This window comes from Cynocephalus volans, chromosome 11, assembly GCF_027409185.1.
Source record: "Cynocephalus volans isolate mCynVol1 chromosome 11, mCynVol1.pri, whole genome shotgun sequence".
Lineage (NCBI taxonomy): Eukaryota > Metazoa > Chordata > Mammalia > Dermoptera > Cynocephalidae > Cynocephalus > Cynocephalus volans.
Window position 1 is genome coordinate 68,990,707 of NC_084470.1, and position 12,436 is coordinate 69,003,142.

At 39.7% G+C, this 12,436-nt stretch overlaps 1 protein-coding gene across 5 annotated transcripts in view; it reads right to left on the bottom strand.

The window, feature by feature from the left end:
- Positions 1–12,436, bottom strand: part of FHIT (fragile histidine triad diadenosine triphosphatase) — a 1,434,235-nt gene that overhangs the window by 191,855 nt on the left and 1,229,944 nt on the right. For all 5 annotated transcript variants that reach the window (XM_063115080.1, XM_063115076.1, XM_063115077.1 and 2 more), the window contains one exon: positions 1,116–1,184. In XM_063115080.1, the coding sequence (XP_062971150.1) occupies positions 1,116–1,184 (69 nt within the window). The remainder of the gene's footprint in view (positions 1–1,115; positions 1,185–12,436) is intronic.

Genomic DNA, 12,436 nt, shown 5'->3' on the forward strand with positions numbered 1-12,436 from the left:
TTGGGTAGCCATATTAATGCCCATTCACTGCCAAAAACAAACAAACAAACGAACAAAAAAAAACCCAACAACCCAAAAAACCCTATAAAATAAAAAAAAGATGCACAGATTCTATCTGATGCCTAGAAATCAGGTAGAGATAATCATACAGGTTTACTTGGTAGAGCTACATGACAAACAACCAGAATAAAAAAATCTATTGTAAAAATCATTCTCAAAGCGTTAGAAGTGTAAAATAGATAGCTAATATGGCACCCCTCTCCTATTTGACACCTGTGACAGACGCTGCTGATCAATCACAGCACCTCCCCTTGTGGCAAACAGAAACGGCCTCAAAGTCCTTTTTAACCAAGTACTCCAGGACACTAGTGCCATTTGATTAGCTCAAACATGTGGGAAACATATTTTCCTTTCCTTGGCTGGAAAAGGAGGTAAATTAAAATCATCTTATATTTTATACCAGCCTCATCCATCTTAGGCTATGTGCTCCACACAGTGCAGATGGACACGTGAAGTTTCTCATGTAGACAACATCCTAGAAGCAGATCACCTGGCTCTTGCTGATTCATGTTTTTAGTGGTTTCAGACCAATAGTAACCTGGTAAAATGTTTATGATACATGGGTTACACTCATATCATTCAAACCAACCTAGTTTCTGCCAATGTAATTCAGCATTCCACTTTGAATAAATGCTATTTGGAGAGACAAGCTGAGTTCCAAAGTGTTTTAAAAATTAAATGTAATATTTGACTAAAGGAATCACACATCAATCTTTTTGATTTCCATTGGTGGCACTGTAGATTTTCTTCTATAGAGACTCTGGACCATATCTCCATGCAAATATTTAGGGTCCTGGTAAATGAAAAGCAGAAATTGCAAGGACACTTGGTTTCTGCTGGGTTCCATTTGAAAAAGAAAATCATTATAATTTATTTGTCTCGAGTTTCCATAATGGCCGTTTGTGGCTCCTCGGCTTCTACTGCCACTTCCCAAGTCACGCTGGGTAGAATCCCATGGAAGACCATAGCTAGGGTAACACCTGGTTTATTAGGTTGATTTCATCAGATCAACAGCCCCTGTGATCAAACAATAAGATCAGAGAGAAGAGACCCACCTCATCATAGATGCTGTCATTCCTGCGAAAGTCTCCAGCCTTCCTGGGAAGAATGTGAACATGAACATGCTGAAAATATACAAGAAAGAAAAAACAAAATGTGATTATTTCCCCATATATTTTTAGACTTGACAGTGATGCTCTCATGAAGCCCAATTATTCCACATTGGTTCCTGCTGAATTATTTTTCAGAGGAAGACGATGTTCACCTTCAATAACTATATCTGAAATCCTCTTAGAATAGAGAGGCACAGAACAAGAGAGAATAACTAGGTGGCACAGACAAGAGTTTGAGTAAAATGCCAGAGTGTTCTAGAGGCTCTATGGAATTATTCATAGTTGTCAGTCTCGGTTGTATTTAGCCAGTGCTTTGAGATGACAGTGTGTCTTAAAAGGTGACCACTGTAACTCTGAAACTGATGAGAAATAAGAATTGGGTAACAGAGAACTGCATAAGTAAAAAGCAAGTGAAAGTAGGAAGTACTCTGCGCTGAATTATAAAATCAGGGTTTCGAATAATAATCACATAATAGGCAATGTGTACATAATAAATAGCACACATTTATTAAGCTTACTATGATAAGCAAAGCTCTGTGTTCAGCATTATCTCATTTAATATTCTTAAAAATCCCTATAATCTCCATTTTTCAGGTGAGAAAATCAATGCTCAGGGAGGTCAGGACCTACAGGAAGTGGCAGAGTCAGTCGGCACAAGAAGCGAGGTCGCCTGACTCTTGCCCACGTTTTCTTCATCAGCATATGCACTGATTCTGTGAACTCAATCTTTTAAACAGCCCATTTCTTTAGTCTACTAAAGCAACCAGGTAATATACATAGCAATGCTATTATGCAGAGATCGTGAATCAAGGCTCACAGCATATCTAATTCAATATATTCTTCAAGGCTAAACTGCCATGTGAAAGTTTTACTTTCCAAATAGCCTCTATTGTACCTCAGCTGAAGTTAAGCATCATTCCTGCCCTTGAGCTATGTTCCTGCATTTATTACAAACCATGGGGAGGAATGTCACGATGAAAAGCCTAAATGTGGAGATGCAGACAAAGAATCACACCTCATCCTTGATCACGTCCATTCCTTCTTGATTACTGCTATAGGGCTCACAGCCTCCGAAGGGCCTCCAGAGAACAGAAGATTAAATGTCCCTGTGGCTTTGCTGTACAAGAGGGAGAAAATGATACGCTATTAAAGCAGAGGCAGGGGGCAAGGCAGTCCAAGGTGAATGAAGCATAGAGGAGCTTCGTGTCAGCCCCTGAGCACACAGTTCCGAGAGTGTGACATGCATTTACCAGAATATTCTCTAGTCAATGATGAACACAGTCACCGATCCCTCAGTAACTAGGGTGAATGTATATTTAAGTCACAGAGACTATGTAAGCACAGGGAGAGAGTGAGAAAAAACAAAAAAGAAAAAAATCACAAACTACCCATGGAACAAAATTCTTAGAAGAAAGCCATGCCGGGTCAGCCCAGACTGAAATTTACAGTGGTCTATGGACTGATTGACTTAAATGCCACAGTACAAGGAGGTACCTCATACTCAGAAGGAGTCTTTACTCAATCTTTACTTCCCAAATCTGCCGCTACCCTTTTGCCTTTTAATCCTTTTCTTCTTTCTTCTTCCCTCCTTTCTTTCTCCCTCCCTCTCACCTACGCATCGATCCATCCTCCATTGTCTACCTTGTACTTTCTAGGAATTGGATGCTCCATACAAGTGTTCTGCAGTCAAAATGTCTAATGCAAATCCTGGACCTACCACATATTAGCTATGTGGCCATGCCTCAAGGTCTATGTCTCAATATCCTTACCTTTAATGGGATTGCAATTTTTCCTCCCTTCCAGGGTTGTTAAGATGATCAAATCCACTAAGCATGCTGCTTAGCACATAGTTAGTACCCCATGCATGAAGCTGTAGCAGGATTACTCTTATAATTTAAAAGAAATGTCTTTAACCCAAAGACCAAGTAGAGATCACATTCAGGGACTGATTCCTGCACCAGCAGGAAAGATATTTAAGAAGTTCTTTGACCTAGGCATTGTTAAAGCATCTCTTTTGCCAAAGCTTGTTTCTGTTGCTTCAAAGTTCAACATGCACCTGAGGCTTGTAAACACATGGATTGCCAGGCCCCCAAAATTTGTTTCTACCAAGCTCCCGGGCAATGCCAGTGCTGCTGATCTGAGGCCACACTTTAAGAAACACTGGCTAAGACTATCCACTGGCCCTGACCCCCTCCTGCCAAGTGAATGAAGAATGCGGTCACCAAGGTCACGCACTATTTTGCCTGCCCCTCCTGCATCATGTAGTGACTTATTTCTGAGTGCTTCCCTGGATTCCTTCACTATGACCAACTTCCTTCAGGCTGACGGTCCTCCTCGCCTTGTTCTTAGGTATCTGCCTGTTACCATCCACCACTAACACACGGTTGGCTAAGAACTTGCATTGGGGAACCTTCTGGGTCGAGGCCTAACCCTTTCTCCTTTTCTTTATCTTTTTCTCTAAAGGCTCTGTTACCACCCAGTCCTGGAAATGCCACTCTTGATCACTAGTAACCACTTGAAACTCACTGTGACACTGAAGACAATAAAGCTCACTGTATAGGTGATTTTCCCCAAGGGTATACATCTCAACCCAGCCTGATATCTTGACATAAATTCTTAAGTGACAGGCCGATCACAGGATCCTGACAACTCACTCAGTTTCTTAGAACAGGTAAATCAAGATAAAAAACCAGTTTAAAGCTTCACTGTTATGAAGAAATACCATTACCATGGACTTCTAATAAAATGTATTCTGATTAAAGAAAAAAACAACAAAACCCTATGAGTAGCAGAGATGTGGATAATGTGACGTCACCTGTTTTTAGAGAACTCATATTAAGCCATGGTGATCACGACTTACTTTACTAAGTGCTAACAAAATATCTATTTAATGAAGAGTCCCACAATTTTGCTAGGGATTGCAGTGTAGCTGCTTGAGTTGAAAAGTATTTTTAAAAGTCTCATGGCATATTCCATACCAAAAAAATGTTCATAGTCAAATGCAATTTCACAATGCTCATTACCACATCAAAGTATCTGAGAGCTTCCTCACAAAAGACACTTGTTTAAATTTGTCTAACCCAACATTCCAAAAACTTATTTGATTATGCAGTCCCCAGTTTTCTAATCATACAACATTTATGTTCATTTTTCTAAAACATACAATTCATTCATTCAAAAATATTTATTGCCACGTGCTGTTCTGGGAACTAGAGATACAGTGATGAAACAGACAAAGCACCCACAGAGCTCATGTTGCAAAAGTGATGCAGAAAATAAACAAGTGAATGGATACACATACAATCTAACTTCAGGTAGAAATAAGTGTCATGAAGAGAAATGTAGTGGGGCAGAGGTCAAGACTGAACACAGGGACATTCTTCTTGAAGTGTGAGAAAAGAAGTAGGACTCAGCTTAAGGACACAGTGAGGAAGGAGGCAAACCAAAAGAGAGTAAGTCCCAACAGCCAAAAGAAGAAAGAATATCAAGAAGCAGAGTGTCATCAGCAGTGTCCAACATTGTTGAAAGCTTGAGTGGGTTTCAGTGAAGTTGGGGGGAAAAATCATAAAGCACATGAAAAGATGCTAGTCATCAGGAAATGCAAATCAAAACCACACTGAGATAGCACTTCAAGCCCACCAGGATGGCTGCATTCAGACAGACAGACAGACAGACAATAACTAGTGTTGGTGAGAATGAGGAGAATTGAAACCCTCCCGCTGCTGGTGGGAATGTAAAATGATGTAGCTTTTCTGAAAAACAGTTTGGCAGCTCCTTAAAAAGTTAAACATAGAGTTACCATATGACCCAGAATTCTACTCCTAGGATATACCCAAGAGTAAAAACATGTCCACACAAAAACTTGTACAAGAATGTTTATAGCAACATTATTCACAATCACCAAAGAGTGGAAATGACCCAAATGACCATCAACTGATGAATGGATAAACAAAATGTGGTCAATAAGGACAGTAGAATATGATTTGGACACATTATTGAAGTACTGCTAAGTGACAGCAGTATGCTCTGTGAAAGAAGCTAGACACACACGGCCATGCATTATAGGTTTCCACTGTTGTGCAATGTCCAGACTAGGCAAATTCACAGAGAAAGGAAGAAGATTAGTGGTTGTCAGCAGAATGACTGGCTAATGAGCACAGGGTTTCTTTTTGGGAAGATGAATATATTCTGGAATTATATGCTGGTGATGGTTACACAGCTTTGTGAATATACTAAAAAATATTAAATTGTACATTTTAACAGAGTGAATTTTATGGCATGTGAATTATAGCTCAATAAACCTGTTATTTAAAAAAACAACTGCAGTGTGTTTAAGAGAAAGTGAGAGGTGAAGAAAGCAACAGTAAGCGCTGACATCGTTTTTATAGGTCTCTTCTACGCAACCTATGCTTCTCCTACCATTCTTTTGAATACATCTATTTTATTCATACTCACCTGGGGATGGTCAGTATAGTCATGTTAATATATTCTGTCCTTGTTAGAATATATTGTAATTTGATTATAAGATATAATATCATAATGAGGGAAATGGCAGGAGAGCTTACAGAGCGACCCTGCTGCATAACTGGTGTCCTGCCACCTCAGCCAGTTGCCCCTGTGTGAAGCCCTCTCCACCACACCACAGAAGGCAAGGCTGGTTCTAAAGCATAACAAAAACAATGCTATGGTACGAAGATAATGGGCCCCCCTCGAGGATATCCATGCCCTAATCCCTGGCCTGTGGATATGCTAGGTTACATGGCAAAGGAGAATTAAGGTTGTGGATGAATTAAGGTACTAACCAGTTGACTTTAAAATTGGGAGAGTAGACTGGATTATCCTGGTTGGCCTGATGTTATCACAAGAGTTCTTAAAAGTGGAAGAGAGTGAACATCATCAACATTTTGAACTTTGTACTCAAAGAACACAAGCAAGAATGTGAAAAGCCAAGCCACAGACTGGGAGAAAATTTTTGCAAATCATACATATGATAAAGGACTTGAAGCCAGAATACATAAAGTACGATTACAATTCAGTAATAAAAAGATGAAAGTCCTAACAAAAGTAGGCAAAAGATATGAATGGACATTTCTCCAAAGAAGATGCATAAATGAACAATAAGCACATGAAAAGCTGCTCAACACCCCTACCCCGAAACCACAATGAGACACCACTCCACTCCTACTAGGGCAACTATAATAAAAAAGATAGATAATAACCAGTGTTATCAAGGAAGTGAAGAAATTGGAACCCTTGTACAAGTGGTGAAAATGTAAAACGGTGCAGCTACTTTACTTTGGAAAATAGTCTCCCAGTTGCTCTAAAGGTTAACCACAGAGCTACCAAATGACCCATGCACTAAGTTTTCAGCAATTCATTGTAGGAGCAAATAGAGAATGAATACAAATAATGCCTTTCTGATTTTTTTATTATATAGTTTACATATTTTCTCATCTCCACAGCACTCCTTTGAAGTATTACTCTACCAACTTTGTAGGAGAGGAAAACAAAAAAAATTTTCCCATAGCAAGACTCAGACAAGTCTTCAAGTCTATCGCTCTTTCTATGTTTGAATAAATACCCAAAGCTCTCAACTTGGAATAAGCAAATGTATTTACACAATAAGATTGTTTTCATTTGCTGATCAAAGTAAAATATTACAGTATAGAAAATATGGAAGAAACAAAAATACACACAGGAGAAAATTTAGATCACCAGTTAATCTCACTATCAAGCAATAACAACAATCCATTTTCTTCATGTACAGTGATACAAATACAAAGTATACTTTTCTTAGTCTTGATTTCCCCAGAAGCAAATCCTGAAACAAGGATATGCACACAAGTAGTTTATTTGGAAGGTGATCTCTAGAAACATCAGTAAAGGAATGTGGGTCAAGGAGACAGGAAAGGAAAGGCAGTCAATAAGGATGTGTCATCATCAAGTTACTACTGTGTGTGATAGGAGCTTGGTCCCACTAGAGAATTCTGGGAACCAATGTAGAACATGTACCTTGGAGTCATCCCACCTGAGGGGTGAGGGAACCAGAGTATTTATACAACTCTTGTCCTTGACCTCATTGGTTGGAAGTGCTCCAGGGGAGGCATCAGTCCTCCAGCACGTCTACCTTCCCCAGCCCTGAGAGTGAGAAGAGTAGGTTCCCAGTGCCAGGGGATGGAAGTCAGGCCAGGATGCAATGCAGCCACGGGGCTATGGGGGCGAGGTGATGTGGGCGGAGCACCAACCCCATTTGCAACAATGCTTTTCAAGATGATGTCTCATTTCCATTTTCTGGAATCTCATAATTCACTGCTAGACTGAAAGTTAAAGGATTTCATCACCTTTTCATGGGTGAGATAACAGATAGATAAAGGTCTGGTCAATGGTTTCCAAACGCAAATCACAAAGCCCTAGAGTTTCCAAGATGAGTCTTAGGGTGGCCAGGAAGCAGCACATGTTGGGAGCAGGAACCTTGCCCAAGACAGTTCCCCATCCCCAATTCAGCCAGAACAGCTCCACTTTTATCTGCTTCTACGTTGGGATCCCATGTATAATTTCATTTGTAAAAGGAATCTATTACTGAAAAAACATACAAAAAAAACCCTTGAAAACCACTACGGATTAGAATTGGAAAATGTCAGGGCAGCACTCACAGCACCTAATTTCTTCATTTTGCAGAAGACAAGTGGCTCTTTTAAGACCAATATTAAAACAATGGCAGGGCCAGGACTAGAACCCACAAATCCTGACTTGCCTTCCAGTTCCTTCTGCTACATCTCCTCCACTCTAACTGTTCCAACTCTCAGAAAGGGAGAAGGTCCCATAGAGAGGTAGCTTGGTGTGTAGGTGCAGGAGATGGATGGCCAAGGTTCAGATCCTACCTCTGCCTCTAACTAGGTGAGTTTCTTACCTTATCTTTCCTCATTTCAAGTGGGCATAAAACCAGTATACAACATATATGATTATTGTGTAGGTTATATGAAACATAACTTAGGTAAAGTACTTAGGCCAGTACTGTGTTGGCCTATTCTAAACATCCAGTAAATTCTAGTAATCAAATTGCATTCAGTAGTTCTGACAATATTTTTGACAGCCTTCTTCTGTTCTAAACCAGAAGGCGTGGCTCTGCAGTGAGCCTTGCTGAATGTATTCTACTCTGGACCATCACCAACCCCAAAGCTTATGTTTTCTACCTTGCTAGACTCTGACTTCCTTGATTTGGGGAGGCCTAATCTCCTGCTACTACGTATAGGGTCAGCATTAAATCACTGACAGCCACTTTGTTCTAAAATAAATGTCACTGAAAGTAATGCTGCTCACAGGCCTTTGAGGATACCTCAGCATGGCCAACTCACGAGCAAAATTAGTGGTCTGTCGGAAGGCACAGGCACAGGCAGAGTGATGGTCTCTGATCCTATTATCAATGAGTTAATTTAGAATACTGGCAATGATTAGGCAATTGGCATGGCTGTCATGAAACAGAGGGATCACAGTGCTTTCTATGTTTCCAAATTTCCCCAGTCAAGTTGGGAAACTTCAAGGAGGAAAAAAAAAAAAAAAGCGATAAAGAACCAATTCAGTCTCAAAAAAAAAAAAAACCTCTCAGAATTTGTGAAGACCCTTTAGAGTTTTGTCTTAACAACTGTGTTTTTAAGGCATCTATCACTGGCGGTGCTCCAATTGTGAGCTATAATAATATATCAGGAGAGGGACAGTGCCCCCATGATATATGGGAGCCGTATATCATCTAAGCACCATGGCTGTGATGATGTATTGCTGCGAACCACAAGGAGAGTTTAAAGAAGCTTTTAGCAACCAGGCAGCTTTAGATTTCAAATTTTCTAGAAATTAAGGTCTTTTCAAGTCAAATAAAAACAAGATGATGGAATCTGATGCTCTGTAAAGTGTCACTGAACTCTGAGAGCCTGCATATGTGTCTTTTCCGCTTGGCTTTACACTCACAACGTGGAGATGGTTGGAAGGCTCTCCTCAATTCCTCCTCCATGAGAACGCAAGCCCAGGGAACTGAACAAACACGAGCAAGTGTCGATGCATCTGTTTTGTCCATCAATTTCCCTCCTCGTCCACACTGCAAGCACAAGTAGCTCATCATTGTCCCAAAGGACTGTATTGCATGAGATGCTGTGATAGGCACTGGATAAACCCAGGAGAGATTATTTTTGTAATTCAGAACAAAAAAGAACAAATAAAAAGTAGATCAAGTTCTGCAGATATCTCTCACAAATTCAAAACAGGGCTTATAGGAAGAAAACATGCCTTTTCTATCATCTGTCTATGTAAAGCAAAGGAAGCAATGATTGCAAATGAGAAGAAAAATAAAAGATGAATGGCATATGGGCTTCTCACCCACAGTAGGAAATGAGAGCTACTGTCATAGTTCTGTCACCTTTCCTACTTTAACCATGTGTTTATATGATGGTAATGTGGTTTATGAGAATGCGCCCACATTGTCTAAAAACCACTAGCTTTTGGGGGCAAAGTAACTACTATCAATTAAGATAGCTGGTGCTGTGAGAACTTTCTTTTTAAAAAAAAAAAAAAATCTCACTACAATAAACAGAACAAAATGAGAAATCTCCCTACTGTTTGTGTAATAGACCCAAACAGGAACAGGGAGAAACAATTACATTTCAAGTGGCTTCTTCCATTTTCCTTTCCTAAGAGAACTGAAGGAAAGAATAGTGGTAGAGTTACTGCCACGTGGAGAGAAACATCTGGGCATGAGGAATCAACACAGTCTCCCTTCCCATTATCTTGTCTCCCATTTTTCATTCCTTTGGCTTCCTCCCGTAGATTCTAACTTTCCAATTACTATTTTCAAATTTCAAATTTTGGTGTCCCCCCTGCCCCACTTCCCAAGGGCAAAACATCTTGTTTCCACCAAACAGAACCATTTACAGTCTGAAAAAGAAGTCCCAGGCTTCTGCCATAATAGAAAGTTAACTACACAATCTGGGAGTGCATCACCCACCATTCTGAGGCTTTCAATTGAATGATGTGAATGAGGCAGGCTTTGCATCTAGAAAGATGTGGGCTCTTTCATGGGCTGTTAAATGCATTCCCCAAATTTAGTCCACTTCCTCTCTATAAAGAGAATACTGACACATCATTTAATTATTTCTTTTGCATAAGGTAAAAAACTTTACCTACGCATTTATAGTAATATCACACTATTCATCCACCTACCATTACTAAGTTATTATCAGTTATAACATTAGCTACCATTTATGTAAGAACACTATAGGCTAGGAAATGTGCTTAGTACTACACACACACACACACACACACACGGGGTACTACCAAAAGTACATGGAAAGTTTCATGTTATCTTTCACTCCCATTTTTCCACAAACTTTTTGAAGTATCCTCATATGTATACATATTATCACATCCTCACCCAAACACTAAGAAATAGGAACTGTTATTATCTCCATTTTTTAAATGGGGAAACTGAGGTTTACTGGAATTATGTAAATTGCACAAAGTCACCAAACTGGTAAAAGTGGCATAGCTGAGATTCTAAGCCACTTTGACAGGCTGCCCAAACTTACCTGTGTTATGCTATTATCCTTCCCAAGTAATTAACTAATATCTGGGTGACCATATGTCCTGGTTTACTTGTAACAGTGTAGGTTTAGGCCTGTAGTTATGAACAAGCCATTACAGTTACAAACAGCACCTTCTTCCACTCTTAAAAGTTCTACTTTGGATGATAAATTATATGGTTCCCTTAATCATATTCATATTATATATAGTATGTTTCATGTTGGGAAAGCTTATTTCTGCTGATTCTTAAGTGTTCTCATCTTCCTGGGGGGGGGGGGGGAGGGAACAAGGAAGAAAGAAAGGGAGGAAGGGAAGGAGATTCTTAGGAAGTTCTCAAAGAACGGGCTACTAACTCTTTAACTGTCAATATTCTTGATTAAACCTCCAGTGTGTTCAGAGCACAGCTTTGGGAGGGAAAAGAAACATTTTCCACCAAAAAAGGGTCGCTCAACAGCTACAGAAAAAACCTCAAGCACACTAGAAACCTCAAATTGACCATTCTTTGCTTATTATCATTATAAGAGGTGACTGTAATAGTTGTTGCTATTATTTAAGCTCTTACTATATGCCAGGCACCATCTGCCAGGAACTGAGCTAAGAACTTTATTTGCAACATCTCAGTTATGTATCAGAAAACTGCATGATAGATATCATGAACATCACTGTCATCATTGTCTTGTAGATAAAGAAACTGAGGTCTACGGAGGAGGAATGAGCAGGTCTGCTCGACTCCAAAGCCCAAGTGTGACACTTACTATGAGCACTCCAGTATAGTTAACACAGGCTAGTGGAAGTCCTAAGCCCTCTGCCCCCTACAGTAGTCATCCTTACGATACTAAGCTCCTCTGTAAGAGAGGCCCATGAGAGAGAACAGATTTCTAACCAATTTGAGATAAATCTTGTACAAATAATCTGTGTTTTCTTTTGGCTCATGAATGGTTTTCAGTGACATAACAGCTTTAAGTTCTTAAAACTATTTAGCAAGAAAAGAGTAGTATTCATAATCATTTACCCTAAAGGAACTGACAAACTCAAACAAGATTTATAAAACCATGATAATCCAAGATGTACAGATCTCAGGTGGGGTCACCCTTACCATCTTAGCTTACGCTCATGAGACAAGACAGGTGAAACCCTGGCTGGACCATTCCAGGATCAAGATCCTTTCTGTTCAGCCAGACATGCAGAAGCGCAGGGGTTCGTTGTAAAACTGTTCGATTTGTGGCTGTGTGGGGAGAGTGCCTTAGTAATGCCTCCAGTAAAATGACATTCAAGAACTACAGAGAATGTTCCAGGATTTTTCACCCTTGCTCTTTATTAGCTATCATCGTAGTCAAAGTACTTATAGTAGGTATTCTTGGTAGGTAAAATTAAAAACTGTTCTTCCCTTCAGGTGGAATTCCTTTCCTCTTTCCTTCTCAGTTTTCAAGAGCTAGTTCAAATGCCTTCTCCTCTGTGTACCCTTCAGACTCTTCAGGGTTCCTTGGATTCTTCATACATATCTTGATGACATTTTTTTTGCCATAAAGTATAAATAATTGCATATTTTTATTTTCCATGAGTGTGGAACTCTGGACTGTTTATTACTGTGTTTTTACCCTGATTATTTCCTTCCCCCTCTTCTAGGTTCCTAGGTTAGAGGACATTGTGTAAATGCTCTCTGGATGGATTAATGGGTGGACTAGATGAGTGGAGGG